Genomic DNA, 26978 nt, shown 5'->3' with positions numbered 1-26978 from the left:
AACACAACTGCCAAGCAGGCAAGCGCCCATACTCTCTTCCTGAGACCCACCAGGCTTTTAATTCATCCAAAACGACCTGTTCTTCATTACAATAGCAGCAGCAATTCTAACAACCCAACCTGAAATAGGCTGCTCAAATTCACAAACACGTGTCGTGATAAAGCACAAATACAAAAAAAGCAATTGTAAACCTGTCACACACACACAAAAAAATGGAACCTAAATACCCAAGCCAGATTACCTGACGCCATCAAGATCCCTAGAAACAACGACTTAAGCCGTCAGCGTTGCCATTCAATTTGCCTCTCTTGTAACGAATTTCGAAAGAGTATTGTTGCAATAGCAAGCTCCAGCGAAGTAGCCGGCCGTTCTTAGGCGACATCGTTTGCAAACACGTGAGGGGACAGTGGTCCGTCTCGATAATGAACTCTGATCCCGCGAGATAGCATGCGAGCTTCTGAACCGCCCATTGTTATGCCAGCGAGTCCTCCTCAAACGTCCGTGCCTCTGAAAACGGCAATCTGGGTCAAGGCCAGCCCGCAGTCCGCCTGACGCGAACATCTCAACGGCGTGAACACGCGCGGCGCCCCTCTCTGGCCCACGTGCATTGAGTCAGCTGCGCACGTGACAGCGAGCCGGCGTCCGCGTGTCTGGTGGTCTGACGCATGGCGCGGCGACCTCCATTGGAGGAATCTGCCCTGACGACCAGCGGCGCTTCTGATTGGACATTTTGGTTGGACCCGGTGTAAATAAAAGAAGCCCTGCGGCGTCGCGATCGGCGGTCCTGAGAGAGGAGTCCCCATGTCGGAGAGCCGACATGTGTATGAGTCGGCGGTCTTAGGCGAAAAGTTGACCTATGTATTAGAGAGGAGACCTCGGCTCTTCGAGTCTCTGTCGGCCCCAGTGCCAAAATTGTAACGCCTCTGTATATATGCTGTACATAAACCTTGTTTAACTCACCGTCGTCTCGTCCGCTCGTCTTATCAGCTCTGCGCAGAAGCAGTCGCGGGCTGAGAAACATACGCTACCAAACGGCTGGTGACCTTCCCGGCGGAGTTGAAAGCAGTGGCGCCTTCGGGGCCGTGTTGGCGTCCCCGTCTTTCGCAACAGTGGTGGCTTCGGCGGGATCGGTCCGTCGTTCTCAACAGTGGAGGTCAGCGGCGGGATTTCGGAGGTGCCTTCGCAACAGTGGTTGGCAGCTGCGGGATCGGCCGGCGTCAGCGACATCGATGCGGTGAGTGCCTGATGTTTTCCCCTCAGTTCACCAGACTGCTCTAGCTCAGGTTGTAGTAGTTTAGAGAAGGGCTGTGTGAAGCATTAGAGTGAGCTTTGATCGTTTCAAGCAAAGTCGAAGTGCTTTGAAACCAAAGTTAATGCGGAGGGGGTAAACACGGGAGAGTGAAAAATTGCTTGCGCGTCTTGCTAGTTGACTTATAGTGGGTACGGCAAGTAAATTGTTAACAGGGGCAAACAGCAAGAGGCTAGTGTGAACGATGGAGAACCTTAAAGTGAAGGAACTCATCGAAATTTGTGAGGAACTCGGCATTACTTTGGGCCGTGCGAAACGAAAGCAAGCGATCCTTGAGATCATGAAGGATGAGGGAGTGTCGGCTGAGGAAGTCGATGAGGCCTGGGTGGATATTAAAGCACGCCGTGAGGAGGCTGAAAGGCGAGAAGTAGAAGCTCGCGAAGAAGCTGAAAGGCGCGAAGCTCGCGAAGAAGCTGAAAGGCGCGAAGCTCGCGAACGTGAAGAAGCTGAAAGGCGCGAAGCTCGCGAAGAAGCTGAAAGGCGCGAACGTCGCGAGGAGGCCGAGAGACAAGAGCGCCTAGAGTTGAAACGACTAGAATTGGCAATCCTACAGTGTTCGCAGGCGCCTAGCGTAGCTTCTCCGACGATTCAGGTCAGCGGTTTTAGAATTCGGGACCAACTGACACCGTTCGTAGTAGGCGAGGACATGGCGAAGTATCTCGTCAAGTTTGAACACGTCTGTGAGCGAAACGCTTTGGAGCGGTCTCTTTGGGCGCAGAACCTGTTAGCTCTTCTTCCCGGCGAAGTGTCCGACGCATTAACTTGCTTGTCTAGGGAAGCGTTTGAGAGCTATGACGAGGTTAAGGAAGTGCTCTTGAGACGTTATAAGTTGTCGCCCGAGGCTTTCAGGCAAAGGTTCCGGTATGCTGAAAAGGGGAATGAGTCACACGTTGACTTCGCGTTTCGTCTTAAGGCCGATTTAATCGAATGGCTGAAGGGCGAAGGTGTTTATGACGACCGCGATAAAGTGGTGGAATGCGTTGCATTGGAGCAATTCTACCGCTGCATCGAGGATAATGTCAGGCTTTGGCTGCAGGACAGACTTGGTGAAGTAAAGCTAAACAAGGCAGCAGAGTTAGCTGAGGAGTATTATACTCGCCGAAAGTTGCACAGCAGGGCAGTGCGCGTTGAAAAGGATGAGAGAAAAGAGGGCTTTTCAAAGAAACCTGATCAACGGAGACCCGTTCCGCACCGTAATTTCAAAAAGGACCCGTCTCTTACGAAGGACAGTGTAGGGGAAGGGCAAAGAGAAGCGGAGAAATCGAGTGAGGTTTCTACCACACAGGCATTCGAATCGGAAAACAAACGGAAGCCGCTAATCTGCTACAACTGTAAAAAGGAAGGGCACATCGCGAGAAACTGTCAGGAAAAATTTGCCTTCGCAACAATCTGAGAATCAGGAAAAAACATGCGGTTGTTGGAGCGGTATCTCCAAGAAATTAGGGTCAATGAGAAAACGTGCCGAGCACTTAGAGACTCAGCGGCAACCATGGACGTTGTCCATCCTTCATTGGTGTCTCCGGATGACTTCACAGGAGAATGCGCGTGGATCAGGCAAGTCGCCGAGGTGCAGAGTGTTCGCTTACCAATCGCCACGGTGGTCATTGAAGGCCCGTTCGGTAAGCTTCGCACCGAAGCAGCTGTGTCTGCCGCACTAAATGATCGTTTTCCATATCTTTTCTCCAACAACTCAGAGCAGCTTCTCAAAGAGCAGGGCAAATCGTTCTTCCCCAACTTAGCGTGCATGGCCCTCACGCGATCGCAAGCGCGAAAGCTTTCGCAGGAGTTTGATCTGGTTCAATGCGGTGAACGCTCAGGTGACCTTGTCGGCGGGTCGACGGAACCTCAGAGAGGAAATTTTCCGCGTGAGTCATGTGAGCAGTCACGCGAGCGGCCCGTCGCGGAAGCGGCCGGCGCGGTATGCGTTGGGGGAGACGACATGGCACCATTGAATCAGAGCGAGGAGGCTGCAACGCTCTCGCCTGTAGCGGAAAGTTGGAGCGAGCTGCCGAGAGTTGATCGAGAGACGCTCATTCGAGAGCAGCGTGAAGACCTCTCGATTGAAGCGCTAGTGGAAAGCCAGGTTGAAACGCTAGTGGAAAGCCAGATTGAGGCGCTAGTGGAAAGCCACAAAAACGCAGCACAAGTGCTGTCGAAGGAGCACTACGAGAAATCGGTGAAGAAGCGCGTTTTTGAAGTTGATAATCAGGTAATGCGGCTGCAGCCGTCCAAGAGGAACAAGCTTGAGGTTGATTGGGAAGGGCCCGCAAAAGTAGTATCGAAGCTTTCTGATACCAATTGTGAAGAGAAATTAGGACGGCGGCCAAACAAAATTTATCACAGTAACTTGAAAGCAGTCGTAAATTTACTCTTAAGTGCTTCAGAGGAAGAGGAAGCAGAAATGTTTAGTTCTAGTGAGGTAATCGAAAGGAGATCGAAAGTAATCTGGGAACAGCTGAACCTAGAGCCTAGCTTAAGTGACGGAGGACCTGAGAAAGCGGACCTGAGAAAGATTGGTTCCGAGTTTGAGGACGTGTTTTCGGACCGCCCCGGAAACACGAGGGTGATCGAACACGATATCGAGCTCAACGGTGAGGAGTCAATCCGTAGCAAGCCGTATCGTTGTTCCCCTGTGCAACGTCGAAAGTGTGAGCCGCTCTTGGTGCCGCATAGGTATCGTCGCCTAAAAGTGGCCGGTTACTGAAGTGGAGCATGTTGCTCCACAGCGCAACTTTGACGTTCGCTATCAAAAAAATAAAAATAAAGGAAAGGTAAACGCTAATGCAGGTGCATTGAGCAGTGCGTTCCAGCTAGTAACTTCTCAACCTTTTGGTTTCTCGCTGGCGATTCGGGGCAAAATTTTGACCTCATCACGACCTGGGCTGAGCGCTCTCGTTCAGAGTGATCTCAAGGGGCCAACTTTATGTGGTATTCTAATCCGTTACGTTGTTGTACGTGGGAAAAAAAATTGAGTTGTCATTTTAGGGGTCTTTTGTCCCACATGTGCCTCTTGATGTAGAGGGAACAAAATTCCGATAAACACGTAGATAGGTATATGTTGTACTATATTTTGTCTGGTGTTCTGTCGGGTGACCGAGGGCACTTGCTTGTGTCGTGTGTTGTCTGTTGTCGAACCGTTCTTAGCAAGTTGCAGAACCATCGACAAGTGCTGAAACCGAAGATGGTCAGAAGAGACGAGCGAAGTTGGCCAGCAAGTTGTGGCGACAAGCCAGTGGAGCTGGGATCCGTCGTCAAAAGTGGAATGTGTTCCCGGACCAGTCTGGAGCTGTATTCTCCCCGTGGCCCTGGAGGCGAACCTGGAGGGACCTGGCGAACGAGCGCACCTGACATCCGAGACTGTGGAAGCAGCTCGTCTTTCCGGTGCATTGTCTGGCGGCGGGGGGGGGGGTGCTGTTATGCCAGCGAGTCCTCGTCAAACGTCCGTGCCTCTGAAAAAGGCAATCTGGGTCAAGGCCAGCCCGCAGTCCGCCTGACGCGAACATCTCAACGGCGTGAACACGCGCGGCGCCCCTCTCTGGCCCACGTGCATTGAGTCAGCTGCGCACGTGACAGCGAGCCGGCGTCCGCGTGTCTGGTGGTCTGACGCATGGCGCGGCGACCTCCATTGGAGGAATCTGCCCTGACGACCAGCGGCGCTTCTGATTGGACATTTTGGTTGGACCCGGTGTAAATAAAAGAAGCCCTGCGGCGTCGCGATCGGCGGTCCTGAGAGAGGAGTCCCCATGTCGGAGAGCCGACATGTGTATGAGTCGGCGGTCTTAGGCGAAAAGTTGACCTATGTATTAGAGAGGAGACCTCGGCTCTTCGAGTCTCTGTCGGCCCCAGTGCCAAAATTGTAACGCCTCTGTATATATGCTGTACATAAACCTTGTTTAACTCACCGTCGTCTCGTCCGCTCGTCTTATCAGCTCTGCGCAGAAGCAGTCGCGGGCTGAGAAACATACGCTACCAAACGGCTGGTGACCTTCCCGGCGGAGTTGAAAGCAGTGGCGCCTTCGGGGCCGTGTTGGCGTCCCCGTCTTTCGCAACAGTGGTGGCTTCGGCGGGATCGGTCCGTCGTTCTCAACAGTGGAGGTCAGCGGCGGGATTTCGGAGGTGCCTTCGCAACAGTGGTTGGCAGCTGCGGGATCGGCCGGCGTCAGCGACATCGATGCGGTGAGTGCCTGATGTTTTCCCCTCAGTTCACCAGACTGCTCTAGCTCAGGTTGTAGTAGTTTAGAGAAGGGCTGTGTGAAGCATTAGAGTGAGCTTTGATCGTTTCAAGCAAAGTCGAAGTGCTTTGAAACCAAAGTTAATGCGGAGGGGGTAAACACGGGAGAGTGAAAAATTGCTTGCGCGTCTTGCTAGTTGACTTATAGTGGGTACGGCAAGTAAATTGTTAACAGGGGCAAACAGCAAGAGGCTAGTGTGAACGATGGAGAACCTTAAAGTGAAGGAACTCATCGAAATTTGTGAGGAACTCGGCATTACTTTGGGCCGTGCGAAACGAAAGCAAGCGATCCTTGAGATCATGAAGGATGAGGGAGTGTCGGCTGAGGAAGTCGATGAGGCCTGGGTGGATATTAAAGCACGCCGTGAGGAGGCTGAAAGGCGAGAAGTAGAAGCTCGCGAAGAAGCTGAAAGGCGCGAAGCTCGCGAAGAAGCTGAAAGGCGCGAAGCTCGCGAACGTGAAGAAGCTGAAAGGCGCGAAGCTCGCGAAGAAGCTGAAAGGCGCGAACGTCGCGAGGAGGCCGAGAGACAAGAGCGCCTAGAGTTGAAACGACTAGAATTGGCAATCCTACAGTGTTCGCAGGCGCCTAGCGTAGCTTCTCCGACGATTCAGGTCAGCGGTTTTAGAATTCGGGACCAACTGACACCGTTCGTAGTAGGCGAGGACATGGCGAAGTATCTCGTCAAGTTTGAACACGTCTGTGAGCGAAACGCTTTGGAGCGGTCTCTTTGGGCGCAGAACCTGTTAGCTCTTCTTCCCGGCGAAGTGTCCGACGCATTAACTTGCTTGTCTAGGGAAGCGTTTGAGAGCTATGACGAGGTTAAGGAAGTGCTCTTGAGACGTTATAAGTTGTCGCCCGAGGCTTTCAGGCAAAGGTTCCGGTATGCTGAAAAGGGGAATGAGTCACACGTTGACTTCGCGTTTCGTCTTAAGGCCGATTTAATCGAATGGCTGAAGGGCGAAGGTGTTTATGACGACCGCGATAAAGTGGTGGAATGCGTTGCATTGGAGCAATTCTACCGCTGCATCGAGGATAATGTCAGGCTTTGGCTGCAGGACAGACTTGGTGAAGTAAAGCTAAACAAGGCAGCAGAGTTAGCTGAGGAGTATTATACTCGCCGAAAGTTGCACAGCAGGGCAGTGCGCGTTGAAAAGGATGAGAGAAAAGAGGGCTTTTCAAAGAAACCTGATCAACGGAGACCCGTTCCGCACCGTAATTTCAAAAAGGACCCGTCTCTTACGAAGGACAGTGTAGGGGAAGGGCAAAGAGAAGCGGAGAAATCGAGTGAGGTTTCTACCACACAGGCATTCGAATCGGAAAACAAACGGAAGCCGCTAATCTGCTACAACTGTAAAAAGGAAGGGCACATCGCGAGAAACTGTCAGGAAAAATTTGCCTTCGCAACAATCTGAGAATCAGGAAAAAACATGCGGTTGTTGGAGCGGTATCTCCAAGAAATTAGGGTCAATGAGAAAACGTGCCGAGCACTTAGAGACTCAGCGGCAACCATGGACGTTGTCCATCCTTCATTGGTGTCTCCGGATGACTTCACAGGAGAATGCGCGTGGATCAGGCAAGTCGCCGAGGTGCAGAGTGTTCGCTTACCAATCGCCACGGTGGTCATTGAAGGCCCGTTCGGTAAGCTTCGCACCGAAGCAGCTGTGTCTGCCGCACTAAATGATCGTTTTCCATATCTTTTCTCCAACAACTCAGAGCAGCTTCTCAAAGAGCAGGGCAAATCGTTCTTCCCCAACTTAGCGTGCATGGCCCTCACGCGATCGCAAGCGCGAAAGCTTTCGCAGGAGTTTGATCTGGTTCAATGCGGTGAACGCTCAGGTGACCTTGTCGGCGGGTCGACGGAACCTCAGAGAGGAAATTTTCCGCGTGAGTCATGTGAGCAGTCACGCGAGCGGCCCGTCGCGGAAGCGGCCGGCGCGGTATGCGTTGGGGGAGACGACATGGCACCATTGAATCAGAGCGAGGAGGCTGCAACGCTCTCGCCTGTAGCGGAAAGTTGGAGCGAGCTGCCGAGAGTTGATCGAGAGACGCTCATTCGAGAGCAGCGTGAAGACCTCTCGATTGAAGCGCTAGTGGAAAGCCAGGTTGAAACGCTAGTGGAAAGCCAGATTGAGGCGCTAGTGGAAAGCCACAAAAACGCAGCACAAGTGCTGTCGAAGGAGCACTACGAGAAATCGGTGAAGAAGCGCGTTTTTGAAGTTGATAATCAGGTAATGCGGCTGCAGCCGTCCAAGAGGAACAAGCTTGAGGTTGATTGGGAAGGGCCCGCAAAAGTAGTATCGAAGCTTTCTGATACCAATTGTGAAGAGAAATTAGGACGGCGGCCAAACAAAATTTATCACAGTAACTTGAAAGCAGTCGTAAATTTACTCTTAAGTGCTTCAGAGGAAGAGGAAGCAGAAATGTTTAGTTCTAGTGAGGTAATCGAAAGGAGATCGAAAGTAATCTGGGAACAGCTGAACCTAGAGCCTAGCTTAAGTGACGGAGGACCTGAGAAAGCGGACCTGAGAAAGATTGGTTCCGAGTTTGAGGACGTGTTTTCGGACCGCCCCGGAAACACGAGGGTGATCGAACACGATATCGAGCTCAACGGTGAGGAGTCAATCCGTAGCAAGCCGTATCGTTGTTCCCCTGTGCAACGTCGAAAGTGTGAGCCGCTCTTGGTGCCGCATAGGTATCGTCGCCTAAAAGTGGCCGGTTACTGAAGTGGAGCATGTTGCTCCACAGCGCAACTTTGACGTTCGCTATCAAAAAAATAAAAATAAAGGAAAGGTAAACGCTAATGCAGGTGCATTGAGCAGTGCGTTCCAGCTAGTAACTTCTCAACCTTTTGGTTTCTCGCTGGCGATTCGGGGCAAAATTTTGACCTCATCACGACCTGGGCTGAGCGCTCTCGTTCAGAGTGATCTCAAGGGGCCAACTTTATGTGGTATTCTAATCCGTTACGTTGTTGTACGTGGGAAAAAAAATTGAGTTGTCATTTTAGGGGTCTTTTGTCCCACATGTGCCTCTTGATGTAGAGGGAACAAAATTCCGATAAACACGTAGATAGGTATATGTTGTACTATATTTTGTCTGGTGTTCTGTCGGGTGACCGAGGGCACTTGCTTGTGTCGTGTGTTGTCTGTTGTCGAACCGTTCTTAGCAAGTTGCAGAACCATCGACAAGTGCTGAAACCGAAGATGGTCAGAAGAGACGAGCGAAGTTGGCCAGCAAGTTGTGGCGACAAGCCAGTGGAGCTGGGATCCGTCGTCAAAAGTGGAATGTGTTCCCGGACCAGTCTGGAGCTGTATTCTCCCCGTGGCCCTGGAGGCGAACCTGGAGGGACCTGGCGAACGAGCGCACCTGACATCCGAGACTGTGGAAGCAGCTCGTCTTTCCGGTGCATTGTCTGGCGGCGGGGGGGGGGGTGCTGTTATGCCAGCGAGTCCTCGTCAAACGTCCGTGCCTCTGAAAAAGGCAATCTGGGTCAAGGCCAGCCCGCAGTCCGCCTGACGCGAACATCTCAACGGCGTGAACACGCGCGGCGCCCCTCTCTGGCCCACGTGCATTGAGTCAGCTGCGCACGTGACAGCGAGCCGGCGTCCGCGTGTCTGGTGGTCTGACGCATGGCGCGGCGACCTCCATTGGAGGAATCTGCCCTGACGACCAGCGGCGCTTCTGATTGGACATTTTGGTTGGACCCGGTGTAAATAAAAGAAGCCCTGCGGCGCGTCGCGATTGGCGGTCCTGAGAGAGGAGTCCCCATGTCGGAGAGCCGACATGTGTATGAGTCGGCGGTCTTAGGCGAAAAGTTGACCTATGTATTAGAGAGGAGACCTCGGCTCTTCGAGTCTCTGTCGGCCCCAGTGCCGAAATTGTAACGCCTCTGTATATATGCTGTACATAAACCTTGTTTAACTCACCGTCGTCTCGTCCGCTCGTCTTATCAGCTCTGCGCAGAAGCAGTCGCGGGCTGAGAAACATACGCTACCAAACGGCTGGTGACCTTCCCGGCGGAGTTGAAAGCAGTGGCGCCTTCGGGGCCGTGTTGGCGTCCCCGTCTTTCGCAACAGTGGTGGCTTCGGCGGGATCGGTCCGTCGTTCTCAACAGTGGAGGTCAGCGGCGGGATTTCGGAGGTGGCTTCGCAACACCATACAACACAGGCGCATTCTTTCTCTCAAGCGCTATAGGCTTCCTCCCTTACAGTTGGTTTGCGGCTTGCATATAGCACGGGATGTTCCTCTCCTGCGTCGTTTCTCTGACACAATACTACGCCCTTGCCGCGGTCACTTGCATCGCACTGAACCACGAAGGGTCTAGCGTAGTCGGGGGCTTGAAGTACAGGTTGGCTCATGAGCGCATTTTTCAGCGCTACGAATGCCCTCGCTTTCTTCTCATCCCACTCCAGAATTTGAGGTTCGCTTTTTTTAAGAGCGTCAGTAAGCGGGCTGGCAAGCTCTGAATAACGGGGAATGTAATGCTGGTAGTACCCTGCCAATCCTAGGAACGACCGCACATCTGTCTTTGTCCGGGGCTGCGGAAAATTATTAACTGCCGCCGCTTTGACATCGGAAGGTCTGCGGCGGCCTTGCCCCACTATGTGACCCAGGTAAGTAACCTCTGCTCGGCCAAGTTGGCACTTCCGAGCCTTCACGGTCAGACCTGCTTCGCGGAAACGTTGAAGCACTGCTCGCAAGTGGGTGAGATGTTCGGACCATGACCCTGAAAATACTGCTACATCATCCAGATAAGGCAGGGCAAACCCCTCTAAACCCCGCAATACCTTGTCCATGAGAGCCGAGAAACAGTAAGGGGTATTCTTTAAGCCGAAGCTCAACACCTTAGGGCGGTATGTTCCTATGGGAGAAATAAACGCCGCATATCTGCTGGCCCTTTCGGTCAAAGGCCAATAACCCCGAACGAGGTCGAAGGTAGAGATGTACTTAGCACTGCTTACTGCCTCAATTCTTTCCTCTATAATGGTATGGGGTAGGTCTGATCCTTCGTTATGTGATTTAACCTCCGGTAATCAACGCATGGTCGCGGATCTTTCACAGGAACCTCCACTAATATAAGCGGAGAGGTATAATCGCTTTCACAAGCTTCAATCACATCGAGCTCGAGCATTCTTTTAATTTCGGTCTCAATAACGGCACGCTGACGCGGCGACACTCGATACGCCTTTGACCGCACGGGCTGAGTGGCCGTAAGCTCTATGTCATGCACTACCAAATTTGTTCGGCCCGGTTTCTCCGAGAACATGTCCTCATATTCTATCAGGAGGCTTTCTAGGTCACGCTTCTCGTTAGCTGTGAGCTCAGCTACCTCAACCATGGCCTTGAGCGTTTGACCAGCGTTATCCTCCTTTCTTTCCGCTCCCGAAAAGGGGAAATCTAGTGGTGGCTCTTCGAGCACGTTAACCGTCATGTTTACGACAACCTCTCTCTCTCGATACGGTTTGAGCAGATCGCTGTGGTAGATCTGCTGCGTCTTACGTCTACCTGGCGTCCTTACCAGATAGTTTGTGTCGGACAGCCTTTGAACGACTTCCGCCGGACCTTCCCATTGGACACCTAGCTTATTCATTGGTGAAGGTTTCAGCCGCATTACTTGATCTCCAGCTTCAAACCGGCGTGATCTTGCCGACCTGTCGTAGTAGCGTTTGGCCCAAGCCTGTGCCTTGCTCATCTTATCCCCTGCCAGCTCCTGTGCTTTATGCAACCTGTCTAGCAGAGTTAGCACATATTCAACCACCGTAGGGTCCTCCGCTCGCCCTTCCCATGACTCCCGAAGAATACGGAGTGGGGATCGCAGAGAGCGACCGTAGACCAATTCTGCCGGGGTAAATCCAGTGACTTCATGAGGTGCAGTCCTGAGCGCAAACATGGTTGCTGGCAAGCACACATCCCAGTCGACTTTGCGCTCGAAACAGAGTGCTCGAAGGACGCGTTTCATTACCGAGTGTAACTTTTCTACTGGGTTTGACTGGGGGTGATACACCGAGCTGTGGATTAATCGGATTCCACATTTCTCTAAGAAAGTTGTAGTCAGTGCACTCGTAAAAACGGTCCCTCGATCGGACTGTATTTCAGCGGGAAAACCAACGCGTGCGAAAATAGACAACAGCGCGTTTACCACTTCTACCGAGCTCAGTTCCTTTAAAGGCACTGCCTCAGGAAACTTGGTCGCGGGACAAATTACTGTTAAGACACAACGGTAACCGGATGTTGTTGTTGGAAGAGGCCCTACTGTGTCGATCACGAGTCGTCGAAAGGGCTCAGTGATCACTGGCACGAGCTTCATTGCGGCACGAACCTTATCCTCTGGTTTTCCTACACGCTGACAGGTGTCGCAGGTTCTGAAAAAATTCTCTATTTCCCGGAAACAACCCGGCCAATAGTATTCCTGCAGCAGGCGATCCTTCGTTTTTTTGACCCCCAAGTGACCCGACCATGAGCTACCGTGAGCTAAGTGTAAAAGATCACGGCGGTAACGTTCCGGCACCACTAACTGATCAAACTGCACCCGTCTGCGATCTAGATACTTACGATAAAGTATCCCGGCCCTGTTCTGATACATCACGTTTTTCTTTGAAATACCCTCATTAGTCTGACTCCTTATATATTGAAGAGTGGGGTCTGGTCTTTGCTGTTCTATAAGGGACAATTGATCCACTCTCAGCAAAGTCTGCAGGCTACTAGATGCAGGAGTAATCATTTCCTGATACACACTTGCAGATTCAAGAGGGTCTTCCTCGTTTTCATCCGCGCCTTCATCGCTCACTTGATCAGTGCTTGTTGTGATCGTGTCTACCGTGTTCATGGGCTCTCCATCTCCGGCTTTCTCGGTGATTCTCGAGGGAACATCGAGCGGTGCGGCTCTAGTTGCGAGTTCTCGCGCCTTTGAGCGAGTGAGCGCGCACACAACCCCATCCCCGTACGCTAGGTTCTTCTGTCCTAGTAACCAATCGGATCTGTTTGAAAACAAGTATGCATACCGCTTTGGCAAATAAGCAGATACTGCAGCCTCTGTGTGCAATGCGCCAAAGGGGCCCTCGATGCATACCTTAGCAATCGGAAGGCATACGCTTGATGGCTCTGCTGCTTGTTTAATCCAAGCGCACTCTCCTGTGAAATGTTCAGCTTCAACATACGAGGGATGGACCACGTCCATTGACGCTGCCGAATCCCGCAGCACGCTACACTCTTTTCCATTTACTATCAGCTCTCTGATATATGGCTCCAGCAGTCGCATGTTTTCACCCTTGCTGTCGATTGAAAAGCAAACAACTTTTGGACTCTTGCAGACGGCCGCAATGTGACCTGGCTTGTGGAATTTATTGCACACAAGTGGTCGCCTCTTTTCAAACGCACTGTTTTGGTGCTTTTCCTCTACCGTGGTCTCATTACTTACCTCCCGTTGCTTTTCGGTACCAGTGTTGCGCTCTCGATTCTCTTGGACTGAATGTCCCCTCAACCCAGTTGCCTTTTTGATTTGGCCCTCCCACTGGGGAATTTCTCTTCTATAAAGCGCGCGGCGCGAAACAATATCCTCCGCTAGCTCCGCGGCCCTCGACACAGTGGTTACCTCCTCCCTGTCTTGCACCCAGAGCCTAACGTCTTGGGGCAAACGGCGGTAAAACTGCTCGAGTCCGAAACACTCCACGATTCTCTTTATGCTCGAACGCATTAGCCTCTTTGATCCACTCCCTCCTATTAGACATTAACTTGTATGCGACTTGTCAGCATACGACTCGTCTTTCTTCTTTACGGCGTTCCGGAACTTCTGCCTGAATGCTTCTTCTGACAATCTATATTTCTTTAGCAGGCTCGACTTAACTTGGTCGTAATCATCTGCTTCCTCTTTTGTCAAGCGGGCAATTACCTTGGCAGCCTCACAGGGTAGTAGGGTAAGCAAGCAGTGCGGCCACATCGTTTTGGTAACACGCGCCTTCTCTCTTGTGCGCTTGAAATTTACCAAGAACAGACCCATGTCCTCTCCGGAGCGGTAAGGTTGCATTAGGTCTTTCATCCTGAAAGACTTCCGTTCTACTCCGCTAGACGCTTCGCTACCTTCACTACTACCTCGAGCCTTGAGCAGCTCGATTTCAAGGCGCTTCATCTCAAGATCCCTTTCTGCTGCTTCGCGTATGAGCCTCTCATTTCTCTCTTTCTCTTCAGATTTAGGCCTTTCATGTTCGTCTATCAGCTCTAGACACTCTGAGAGCTCGTCGTAGTCTGCGTTAAGGTTCTCAATAGCCTAATAATCTCTGGCTTTCTCATTTGTTCACGAACATCCAAACCCAAACTCTTAGCTAACTCTACCAAAAGCGGTTTTTTCAGTGCCTTCAGATTCATGGTTGCTACAAGTGCTGCTAACTTCACTACTACTAGGACGCTACGTTCCCATGCACAGGTCAACGTAGAGTAGTTATCCAAATTTACCACCTTTCCTACAAAACTCTAGATAAAGTCTGGTAAAATCTCAGTGAAGAAAAGTCAAGCACTCACCGCACTCTGCAGCCATGATCTCAGCGGAGACGATCCCGATGCTGGCCCGAGCTTGTTGCGACTTGGCGTGAGCAGAATCCAGTCGCTGCCCCATCCAGTTGTTACGAGCCGCGTCGGTGGCCGCAGCGGACCCAGTAGGTAGCATGGTGCGGGGTGGTGGTCGTCATTCCGCAGGCCACGGGGACGTTCAGAACCCTCGAGAGCTGAGGCAGAGGGACAGGCGTAAAGGAAAACTTAACAAGACGTTTATTTGCAACATGTTGGACAGTAACGTCCGAATGAGGACTCTTCTCGCGACACTCTCCTCTTTCTTCTCGCGGGCTGCTCTCGCTGCCTCGCCGTGCAGTTCCGAAGATATAGGCGGAATGTCTCTTCGGGGAACCAACCACTCATGGAGAGCACAACACAAGTGTCCCTTCACACACGTGGCAGGTGCGCGTGGCACACGCGCGGGGACTCGGAAGCGACCACGCAGGAGAAATTCATGGCATTCCCTCCTGTAGCACACAACCGGCCTTCCGCACATTCCAGAGGGGCCCGCCCGTAGCCACTGTCCCGCAGGCAAAGCGCACAGCCGAGACAAACAGAGCCGGTGCAGGTGACGACCCGCCACCACACAGAATGTCCGAGATGACGGCAAGGAACGATTGGGGGCATCCGGCCCAAGGACTTCGTTACTGCTTTGTAACACCACGTTCACCCTTGGGAAGTGAAGAGAAAACGAAAACGCCAGAGTGACCGGAAAATCCCGACCGCGCGCGTCGATGTTGCTCCCATTCGTTCTGCCCCATCCCGCCGCCGCTGCCGCCGGTACCTTGACAATTATTTCAATTTTGTCTTCTTTCTGAGAACTAAAGTTCTTATTTTAGTTATTGACACAAAGTAGTGAAAAGTAACAGCTCGCACCTTTCCAAACGTTGTTTCGGGAGATACGCCAGCAGAAACGACACGAGCGAACGCACCGGCAGCGGCGGTGCGGTTTCAACCGGCTGTACACAAACGCGAGGCATGTTGGGGCATGCTGACTCGCTGCCGCTGCACCGTCTACTTCCAGAGTTCGCGGCGATCGTAATCCAAGTCAGGCTCTAGATGAACGCGTCCTCGTTGATGCCATCAAGCTTCGTCGTTCTGCACGCGTAGTTTGCGGTTTGAGCCGATGCGAGCCACCACCGATGCCCGTGCCGCCATGTTGAATCTCCGGCCGGCTGGTTAGGTCACGTGGTTTGATCCAGCGCAGCCAAGACGGTGAAGCGGATACTGGATTCGGTTTCGTGAGGCCGGAAAATCGCTCTCGGAGCGATTCTTGCACGCCGGCTGCGCGGCATGGTTTTACGGCTGCTTGGGTGGCGAAACGAGCCAGTTTCTGGAGAGTTTCGCCTGTATCGCTCTCTTCGAGGCCAATTGTAGGGCGACGACTGAAGCGGCACAGAAAGTCGAGTCTCAAGCAGCCACCTTCACCCGCGTCGCAAACATAGACTGGCACGTGTGAAATGCATGCCAGTGCTTATTTTCACTGTAGTAAACTGTTTAAAATGACACGTTTATCAGTGGATATCAAATTCGATAAGAAACAGCGGCATTGGCACTCGCTTTTAGCCGCGTATTGGCACGGTCCGCGCTAGGCGCTAGCAGTGTGCAAAAACATCAACTGTTAGTGGATTTCACAGGTCAGAGTGCAGCGTTGTTAATGCAGTCAGTATTGTACTCTGCAGTGGGAAAGGCGCAAGCGTTGAGTCAGTATCCTAGCGAAAAAAAAACAGCCATATGAGTGCTGCTCTTGCCGCAATGGTGATATGTGCTGTGAACTGCACTAAAAATTGTGCAACAATAGTTTGGCTGATATATTGCAGTTCTATTTTGTATAATACCGTCGCTTTTTCTGGTTTTGAGATAATAGAGTTTACAATGACAAAATGGCTGAAAAGCTAATACACTTTGTCGCGAACGCTGTTCGGCTATTTTGTTCAATACATGTAAGGTGGGTAGTCATTCCCAAAGTCCTTTTTTTTCCTTTGGAGCCTTTTGTAATGCTTCCCCTATTTTGTGAGCCGTCGAGCAGCTCTATCTGCAATCTATTGTCAAGTGTGTTCAACGTTTTCTAGCAAATTTACTGTAGTTTGGCTGTATGCTTCAATATTAACTATATCAAAATGTTGCCTCGTACGATACTACCGTGAATAAACGCAATAACATTATTCCATGTCGCCAACCTCAAGAGTCTGAACGTTAACAATGTCAGGAAAAACTCGGCTATTCAATTCTCATGAAAACACTTACATCGGGCAGTTCTCTCGCGACATTTGGTCGAATGGCGTCACAAATAGTAGTCATGTCTATTAGAGCACACCAGTTGTCACCCTGCACGTGATTTGCCTCGAAGGACGCTGAAAAGCATGAGAGGTTCAACAATGCTGGTTCAGCCTTAAGGGCCTCGGTGCGTCACTGGCATGTATTCACAAGACAAATATATGGGTTGCAGCGAAGTGTACACTTGTTGGCGACTTTCCTTACCCCGAGCATCTAAACTCATCGGCAAGCTCGACAAACACGAGGCGTGATTAAGACAGGAGCTCAAAGTGTTCGAACCGATATGCTCTGAAGACGACGTGTTAATGTAAAGGCGCACAGCGTCTCTGGTGAGCCTTACAAGTCACCTAGAAATTTTCCAAATGCAGCTTACCCGAGACGAGCATTTTGACTTCCGTACACGATCTTTTACTTAGAAAAGTATACCGTAAGTACAGGGCATATGCGAGAGGCCTGCGCTATAGGGTGCCTTTTCACGCACTACTTGCTATCGGAAAAACTTGTTTTGAGCCACAAAAATTGCTGTTTAAAAAAATCACGAATGTGGAAAGTATGCACGAACGGGCACGCTTTCCAAATCGCGCAGAAAATAAAACGTGAATTTTTCTCAAGTTTTTCCCCGCAGTGCGCCCCTCAAGAGAAAACGGCGGGCGCGGCCGCAAAGCGCATACTTCGTGGCGCTGGACAGGTGATTCGGCTGCATAGGTATGTCTGTCGTGCTGCATACTGTTACACGCTGCTGTGTACGTCACTGCCGGTCAACTGTAATGGCGTCGCCTTTTTTTAGTATCGGTAGGAAATTGCATGGTTCGCGATTTTTTTTAGGGTAACGACTTGCATTTGGCGTGGCGAATTTGGCAGGGATTATTGTCTGCAGCTAGAATGCATATAAATCGCCTTTTTGAGGTGTCCACAATTTCGTTTCAGTTGGCTTTGAAGGACAGTTAGCTAGCCGCATATTTTAAATGCGTTCCTAGATTCGAAGCTGGTTATAGATGTCGTTTATATGAATCTGCGGCTTGTCGTTGTGGGTAATTATCGCTAATCCCCTTTCCAGGAGGCAGCTGCTACGAGAATTAGATTGTGATGAGGACGAAAGCGCATTGCGTGCTGACGAGGAGTCACTGAAAAAAAGCCTGGACATCTGTATGAAGCACTTGGTGGCCATGAAGCCGGGGTCCTCAGTGGTGCCGCTGCGACGGGATACCTCGCGGGATGAGTGCCACGACCACGGGCTGTCGATCGCGGCCAGGCTGCGTCGTCTGGACGACGTAGCATTGCCGCAGGTATTGCACCGCATCAGCGCCATCCTGGTAGAGTTTGGTGTGTGACTATAGAAACCCTGACTGATAAGTGCAGTGATCGTTGAAGTGATGGTGCTCAAGTGTGCTTTTTCCTGCTAAAGGGACAGAATGAACAACCAGAGAACTGCATTGCTGCGTTGACACTGCAAGCCTGGTGCCGGCGTAGAACTGTGGCGGATGACCAATGGGGACATACGCGGCACTTGCATTCGTCCCGTTGGTGCTCTTCTGGAGCGACCATGTTGGGCAAACGTGTGTGTGGCTCGGCTCTTGATCTTCGCCATTGGTAGAGATATAAAAATTTTGTTGGTGTCTAGCGTTGACCATCTGTGGCGTGGCTTAAAGACAAACATTTCTACAGATGCGCTCACAAGTAGTGCAGAAAAGAACTCTAACTTACGACTGTTTCTTGAGTAGTGGCGAAAAAGGTTTGAAATGAACTCCAGGCCAATACTGGCTTCACATCTTCTGGCAAGACTCAGTGTGAGCTCCCACTCCAGAATTTTTTTAAAACCTCCTTCGTAGGGCTGTTACATTGAAGAGACGTCGCCACGATACTTATTGAGTGTGGTGCAGTGTCTGTCATGTTTTGTATTATTTTTAACAGCTTTTGCAGTGTGTTTTAATGAGGAATACAGCCTTGTTGCTCTTTAGTTTGAATAAATGGTATACAGGCTGCGCACTGTGTCATAGCAGTCGTTTCTGAAAACCCGTTTTGGAATTCATCAGGAAAAATGCAATTTTGTACCTGAACCGCGTTTCACGACACCGTGGTTTGTCGTGATTCTTTTCATTAAAGAACTGAGCTAAAATTGTTCCACGAAAAATATGCAATTGAGAGTTCGTTATTACAGAATTTCAGCATGCCCTTTACATCGGCACACACAACTGTTTTTGTTTATGCCGTGTTACTGAACGATGGTGTAATAGTTACTCAGGCTTTATGCGAGCGAATTTTTTATTGTCACTTTTCGGTGTACCACGCCTTCGTATTTTAAAACAACAACTCGTTAAGATAACGCTGCACCAGAAGTATACATGAGTGCGTAGCTGAAAATAGTTTATAACAGCAATTAGTCCTGTGTCACTGTCGATGCCCTCCATCGCCACGAGAACACTGACATTTGCACCTCAGGAAATTTGATAATCCACTAAAGGTAAGAAGTTTGGTGATCAACATAATCCAGAGTGCCAAGTAAGGGAAGCCGAATGTGCTGGCTGAATGTGTTTTTCAGGCGCGGAAAATGTTTTATTAGTTACATACTTAATCCTACGTTTGCTGCAGTGTTTTACTGAGATGAAGAATATCCAGCCTGCGATTGCAGCGGTTAGCACAGTCAGAACAGCGAAATAGAAGGTAACTGAAACAAACATGTAGCATACGTGTTTGCTTCTTTACCAGCGGTGGTTGTTCATGATGCAGTGCTCCGTCCTGTGTCCTTTCTAATACTTCGTACTTATTGGTGCTTGTTTCATCGTTAACTTATACCAACATGCCCAACTGGCAGTCGTCCTAAAAGTGGTTTTTCATCGCCTAAAACTTTTACAGTAAGCGTCCATGCCTCAGACAGACAAGTACTTATCAACGCAATGTGGCGACTGGATGATCGGCCTCTTTCTGTGCACGTGCTAGCTATTACAGCACCGTCCAGATCCCTCGACAGCCCACAAGGCATTGAAAGCCCTCTTGTGTTTCTTGAGAAAGACGGGTTTGTGTGAACCCCTCTGACTTGCGGTAGAGTTCTACAAGCTGCAGTGAAATTACTGTCAGTCTCTCTCTTTTTTCTTTTCCTTCTCTTCTTCCTTTCTCATCTTTCTTATCTCCTTCCCTTATCCCCCAGTGTACGGTAGTCAACCGCATGTATTTCTCGTTAACCACCCTGCCTTCTCCATTTCTGTTGCTTTCTTCCTTCATGTAATATGAAATGGGGGTGCGTTTTCATTGGAGTAGGTATTTTCAGCTTCATTCAATGTAAGCAAAAGTTAGCCGAGATGGGAGTTTCTCCAGCACATGAGCCCACAAAACTCCCCTGCCCCAGTTATTTACTCCCTGGTTAAGAGTGAACTCGGCACATGTCGTCGTAAAACGCCCCCTGCTTAATCACAGAGTTTATGAACGACATGACCTTAAACTCCCCAGGGAGTTTCAGGTCACGTGGTTACAAACTCCCTATGGGAGCTTTGAAAACCCTCTTTGGGCGTGACGTGTGCGTGTGCGTGCGTGTGCGTGTGTGTGTGTGTGTGCGTGCGTGTGTGTGTGTGTGTGTGTGTGTGTGTGTGTGTACGGGCATATGTTTGCACGTCGGTGTGAAACACAGGTGCTTTGAGTGGCTAACCGTGTGAGCATCTGTCAACAGGCAACGAAATTATAAGTGCAGCGAAGAATTGCAACGACCGGTTGGAATTTACTGTGAACATTTCAACATATTTCACACCGTTAAACCACGCTCCACATCGGTCCGATTCCTCAACGAAACGCCGTGAATGCCACGCTTCAAAGGGCCGAGTAACAAAAAACTTGAGAGATTTCATTAATGGTAGTAAAGGTAAGCTGTTACGATCGTTAGCGGCTGCTCCTGGAGTTTTGCCGTGAAAAACTTCGAAGCGGTCTGAAGTAGGCTTCGCTCGACTACGGCCGGCTGGCCGGCAACCGATGTGAGAGTTGCGCCGGTGACGCACTCGCCCCGTCTCCGCCGATGGTGGATTCTCAAAGTGTCACCGGTATTTCAGCGGCTGCAACATCTAAGCGGTAGGAAGGCCTCGCTATGCCGTCGGTATCAAGCCGGCATTGTATAGAGCTCGCACTGAGTGCCGGCCGCTGTGGCAAGCGCTACGAGCTAGCACCGACCACCGGCGAGGCAAAGAATGTGTTTCACAAAAATAAAGGCTGCTGGGATGAATAACAGTCTTCTGCGCCTTACGACCGCAGCTGTCAAATGACTAACTACAAGGTGTTACGACCGGCCCTGGGGAGCCAAGCAGGAAGAGTTTGGGGGAGAACCGGTTAATCTTGCGATGTGTGTCAGCGAGTGTGTAAGCCGGGAGATAAGGCGAAATTTCCAATGAAGCTGGTACCCGTAATCACGGAGCCCTTTCGTCGGTTGGTAATTGACACAGTAGGTCCTTTTCCCAAGACAACTTCAGGCTACCGTCACATCCTGACCTTAATCTGCCCAGCTACTAAATTTCCAGAGGCGGTCCCGCTAAAAGAGCTAAGTTCCGTGGAAGTAGTGAACGCACTTCTGTCCGTGTTTGCCCGGGTAGGCTTTCCTGCCGAGATACAATCAGACCAGGGCACCATTTTCACGAGTGCCTTAACGACAACCTTTCTAGAGTGGTGTGGCGTGAAATTATTGCATAGTTCAGTCTATTATCCGCAGTCGAACTCGATAGAAAAGCTTCACTCCGTGATGAAGCGAGTGTTAAGAGCCTTATGTTTTGAACGAAAAACTGACTGGGAAACGTGCTTACCTGCAACGATGTTTGCACTAAGAACTGCACCACATGAGACAACAGGGTTTACGCCAGTGGAACTTGTTTATGGCCGCAGACTGCGGTCTCCTCTTCGTATGCTGAGAGAGTCGTGGGAAGGTCAGGGTGATGATCCTGTAGTAGTGGAATATGTCCTCACCTTATTGGATCGTCTAACAAAAGCCCAAGAACTGACCGAGAGTGCGATGACCAAAGCACAGCAGAAGGCTAAGCTTTACTACGATCGGACAGCTAAAGCACGACACTTTGCTGTAGGAGAGAGGGTCATGTTGTTGAGCCCCTCCCAAAAGAATAAGCTTGAAGTGCAATGGGTCGGCCCGGCCGAAATTACTCGAAAATTGTCTGACACCAACTATGTGGTAAAATTACCAGGAAGTCGTAAGGTACACCAGGTGTATCATAGCAACTTACTCAAACCCTATAAAGAGAGGGAAGCCATCGTGAACATGACTTTAAATGTTCCGGGAGAGGTTCCGGCAGAAATTCCTGAATTAGCTCCCGAATCGGACGAAGTCCCGATCGGAAAAAGAGTTGAGGATTTAGTATCAAAGTCACAGCTGACAATAAAGCAGAAGCAGGAATTGCGTGGTCTTTTGACCGATTTTCAGGACAGATTTGTAAGCGAGCCAGGCCGGACATCCGTCCTCATTCATGACATAGAGCTTACCTCGTCAGAACCGGTAAGATCTAAGACGTATCGGGTGTCACCTCGCCGGCTTGAGCTAATAAAAGCAGAGGTTAACAGAATGCTGGAATTGGGCGTGATTGAGCCGTGTGAAAGTGATTACACTTCCCCGTTATTTCTTGTGGAGGTACCCGGCAAAGATCCGCGTCCTTGCGTAGACTATCGTAAGTTAAACCTCATCACCAAGGGTCAGACATACCCAATTCCCCACATTGAGGAACGAGTCGAGAGGGTAAGCAGCGCGGAATTTATCTCAACGCTAGACCTAGTGAGAGGTTACTGGCAGGTGCCGCTCACCGAGAGGGCGAGCCGGTATGCTGCATTTATTTCACCATTGGGGACATTCCGCCCTAAAGTGTTGAGTTTCGGCCTAAAGAACGCGCCTTACTGTTTTTCAAACCTAATGGATAAGGTTTTGCGGGGTCAAGAGGACTTCGCATTGCCTTACTTGGACGACGTCGCCGTGTTTTCCTCGTCCTGGCCAGAACACTTGGCGCATTTGAGAGCAGTACTGACACGCCTACGCGAAGCAGGTTTAACGGTAAAGGCGCCCAAGTGTCAGCTAGCACAAGCAGAGGTACTCTATCTCGGGCATGTTATCGGTCGAGGGCATCGCCGTCCCTCTGAAATGAAAGTGGCAGCTATCCGAGACTTTCCCCAGCCCTGAACGAAAACCGATATTCGGGCTTTTCTTGGAATAGCTGGTTACTATCGTAAGTACATCCCTAGATATTCCGACATTGCCACCACTCTTACTGACGCGTTGCGCAAGACCGAGCCCCAAATGGTCGACTGGGATGAGGAGAAAGAAAAGGCTTTCCGCGTTTTGAAAGCGGCCTTGTCGAGCCAACCTTTGCTAAGTTCACCGGACTACTCGAGGCCTTTCATAGTCCAATGCGACGCTAGTGATAGAGGCATGGGGGCAGTTCTTAGTCAAAGGGATGAGGTGGATCAAGAGCATCCCGTCCTCTATGTTAGCCGGAAACTCACCCTTCGCGAGCAGGTTTACAGCGCTAGCGAAAAGGAATGTGCGTGCTTGGTTTGGGCGGTCCAGAAACTGGCTTGTTATATTGCCGGAAGCAAGTTCATTGTGGAAGTGGACCACTGTCCTCTCACCTGGCTACAGACCATGTCCTCTAAGAACGGCCGCCTGCTGCGTTGGAGCCTCGTTTTGCAACAATATACGTTTGAAATACGCTACAAAAAGGGTGTACTCCATGACAATGCTGATGGCTTAAGTCGATGCCCCTGACGCGAGAGGATGTCTCGAGAACTCTGTCATTTTTTTTCCTGACCTAGACAAGAGCTAGTGATTGTTTTTTTACTCTTTTAGGTGTACTTGTTTGAAAACGTTGAAGACACGGCTATCCAGGGTTTCGGGTTCGGTGTGCTTCCAGTGTTGTTGTTTTGTGTCACCTTAAAGTGTGAGTAACATTTTGAATAAATTGTGTATTTCCTTTAATATCAGTTAAAGGGGAAAATTGCCTGGTGGAGTTTAGCGGAATTGTCAGGCGCTCACCGGCTGAGTAGTTGTGTTTTCATGTGCGTATGTGATGTCTGTTGAGCCCTCAACGAAGCAGGTGTTGCCCTCTACTTCATCAAAGACGGTCGTCACCAAACCGACTGCCGGCGCTGATCTCTCCTGACAGTGGCTGCAAACCTCAGCCCATCGAGATCTTCACCCCCCCCCCCCCCCGCGCGAGAGACTGTTACGACCGGCCCTGGGGAGCCAAGCAGGAAGAGTTTGGGGGAGAACCGGTTCTTGACCGACGGTGTCGTCCACCCCCACCTCCCCATTCGGGTTCCTCCTTTCGCCGGGAGAGCTCCGGGGTCTGCTGTGCCTTCGTGACCATGTTTGGTAACATTTTAGGGCGCCGTGACCATATATGGACCTCGTGTTAGGTTGTGCCACTCCATGTGTTGTAAGGTGTGTTTCCCCCCCTCTCGTGGCCGAGGTGCCGGAGACACTATATTGGCTGACGATGCGGACGGGGCGCCCAGTGTCAACGGCGCGGCGCTATAAAATGCCGAAGACGTTTTGTATCACACTCACTCTTCTCTCTTTGGGTCAGTTTACCACTTCTCCACATGTAAATAAATCTCTGTTGTTCGTTCGGGCGCTTCTTCTCGCTGAATTGTTGGACGATGGATCCTGCGACGGGGCCAGCTACCGAAAACGAGACCGGCAGGACCCGGAGTCCTAACAAAGGCGAGTGCCGAACGAGGCGGAGTACGATCGTCAGCAACGTGAAACTTCGAAGCGGTTCGAAGTAGGCTTCGCTCGACCATGGCAGGCTGACCGACAACTGGTGTGAGAGTTGCGCCGACGACGCACTCGCCCTGTCTCCGCCGATGGTGAGTTCTCGAAGTGTCACTGGTATTTCACCGGCTGCAAGATCTAAGCGGTAGGAAGGCCTCGCTATGGCGCTGGTATCATGCCGGCATCGTATCGAGCTCGCACTGCGCACCGGCCGCCGTGGCGAGGTCTACGAGCTAGCTAGCACTGACTACCGGCGAGGCAATGAATGTATTTTACAAAAAATAAAGGCTACTGGGATGAATAACAGACTTCTGCGCCGTGCGACCACAGCTTTCACATGACTAACTCGAAGGCGAGCGCCGAACGAGGCGGAGAAACACAGAAACAGCGTACGGCATGCATGCATGCCCATGCAATGCGGGCGAGCAACGGGAACAGCGACTGCGAACCGTCTCGTTAGTTTGAGTCTATTGCTCCGTAGCTTAAACTGCGTGGATAGCGGACACCTATTTTTGTGCATAGGAAAAATAACGAGACGTAAACGGCAAATCAGCAAGCATTTTGTGATCGCCAGCTGTCATTCATCGAATCACCGTGCCGTACTCGTGAGTGAGCCCTATTCGTCGGACGCGAAAGCGGCGGTCTACCTCGGTTCATCGCTTGACCTGCTGAATGTGCCTCGTTAATATGTTAATTCAAGGCCGCGCGGGCTTTGTATATGATTCAGTGCAGTTTACGGATCCGCAAACAGTACTGTTAATGCAAATTCAGCTCGTACGACAGAGTGCCAACTGATAAAACTTTTTCGTTATAGGTAAAAAATATTAAAACTTAGGCAGGTTTAGCATAATAGGCATGTGTGTTGAAGTGCTTACATCAGGTCACCGCAACTTCATACCTACGCCATGCGTGATTAATGTTTAATTACAGCAAAAAATGGGTCCCTCCAGGGCTACATTAGAGTTCAGAATGTGGTGCCTATATATACCCGGTGACTGAATAGTAGGTGTGGAGCGTGGGTGGCAAGCTGTGGTGAGTGTGAGTGTTGCAATATTACGTGAACGTTGTGAGCATGTTTGTGTACTGCAATGTTTGTTATGTGCTTTGAAAGTAATGCGATTAAAGTTACGCTTGCGCAAGGTACGGCTGCTGACGTAATTTTTTTCTCGGTCGAAGCAAAAAATTTACTCCCATAATGACCTGAAAAAATTCCCCGATGGGTGTAAATAAAAACCCCCCTGGCACCATGCAAAAACTCTCTACTAATGGGGTGTAAATTTTTTACTCCCTCCAGACAGTGTTTTTAAAACTCCCACCGGGGTGCGCGCTAGAGGACAAGGTCATTTACTCCTATCTCGGCTTATTTCTGTTTGCAGTGTTGGACTTTAACGGAATTCGACTACTATACATATTCTCAATGGGCTGGCATGCCAGACCTTTACGCGGATGAAACCACGTTGACTCGCACCGCCGATTCTCCACTTTGGGTTCGAATAACCGGGTTCTCTATGGCACCCCGGTATGTAGCGTCACGGTCCTTAGAGTGTGGCACCAACTAATAGACCTCTGCGTGCTTTGACACGGCCTCTGAGAACAGCGCTCCGGCAGGTGCGCCGGTGCGCAGTCTCGGAGGCCATAGCTGTGGCGTAGTAGTTTACTACAGCGCTTCTAAAAGGTGCCATCCGTGCCAAAACGGGAAGGGTATCACGGCACGTATGCTCAAGGGTATGCAAAATCAGAAGCGTTTCTCAACCTTTTGGATAGACAGCGGGCCAATATCGCTTCACTTTATGCCAGGCCTGATAGCTTCCGGGCGACAATTTACGCACTATAAATATAATCTATACCATTTTTTTCAAGTCCCTACATTATTCTTGTAAGCATATGTTTGTACTGTCACGTTGTAAATATTTGTATTGTCAGTTAAGGAAGAAGAAGCTGGAAAGAAGCTGGCTGGCTTGAGAAATTGTGCTAGTGAGCCGCATTTACGCTTTCCACTGTTCGCGATTTAGTCTATGAATACATTACTCATATACTTAAAACAACCCCGTGACAATATCGACGCATCAATTTTTGTCTCCGATGTTATCGCTGCAACTTAGGGTTGGGAATGACGTTGGGCACACATAAGCGCTCACTCAAGCGCTTCGTGGGGTGGGTGTTTACGTTTGTGTCTATGTTATTCGTTATCTTCATTGTTGATCAGAAAGAAGTTATTATTATTATTATATTATTATTATTATTATTATTATTATTATTATTATTATTATTATTATTATTAACGCGTTAGAGTTAGAGAGCTCGTGTCGTGGAAATTCCGCTTTTGGCGACAGCACCGTTGGTTGTGAGCGAAAAGGCGAACGATCGCATCGAGGCACGTTAGGCGCAAGCGCCATCTGGCAGTTATCTTCTAAAACGAAGGCATGCCGCCCGCGGAGAAAGATGTGCGCCAGTCTCGGAGGTGATAAAGTGTAGAACGCAAAGCGACGGGCAGGTGCCACCACCGTGACGTCGTATCAAAGCGTTGGAAGCACCTTTTTGAGCATCGCGTTGCACTGTCAATCAGCGCCGCGCGATGAACGCTACAGTCCTTAGAGTTACTTGTGTGTGCCTCTTCTGGTATAAAGGCAGACATACAAAACTTCGAAGTGTAGTTATGGTGCCTCAGATATGTGCAATAATTGCTTTTTAATTGACGATCGCACAGCTATGAACGCAAAACCTTGAGCAATATTGGTGGGCGCTGCGAATGGGGTTGGCCGTTTGGTGCCGTTTGAGGTATCGTTAGGGCGGACAAACAGAAAAATGCACAGACAGACAGACCAAACATTTTTCGTCGAAGGTCCCCAAGAAAGACTACAGTGTTTAATGAAGAACA

The 26978-nt window shown here is 50.4% G+C and overlaps 1 protein-coding gene across 1 annotated transcript in view; it reads left to right on the top strand.

Annotated features, from left to right (window-relative positions):
* The window catches only part of LOC119178329 (uncharacterized), a 31580-nt gene extending 13752 nt beyond the window's left edge, over positions 1-17828 (top strand). The window contains exon 7 of the mRNA XM_037429518.2: positions 17417-17828. Coding sequence (XP_037285415.2) covers positions 17417-17690 — 274 coding nt within the window. The 3' untranslated portion in view covers positions 17691-17828. The remainder of the gene's footprint in view (positions 1-17416) is intronic.
* The last annotated feature ends 9150 nt before the right edge of the window (positions 17829-26978 follow it).

This window comes from Rhipicephalus microplus, chromosome 1 (assembly GCF_043290135.1).
Source record: "Rhipicephalus microplus isolate Deutch F79 chromosome 1, USDA_Rmic, whole genome shotgun sequence".
Taxonomy (NCBI): Eukaryota; Metazoa; Arthropoda; class Arachnida; order Ixodida; family Ixodidae; genus Rhipicephalus; species Rhipicephalus microplus.
Note: the sequence above shows the minus strand (reverse complement) of the source record. Positions and strands in the feature narration are given on the sequence as shown.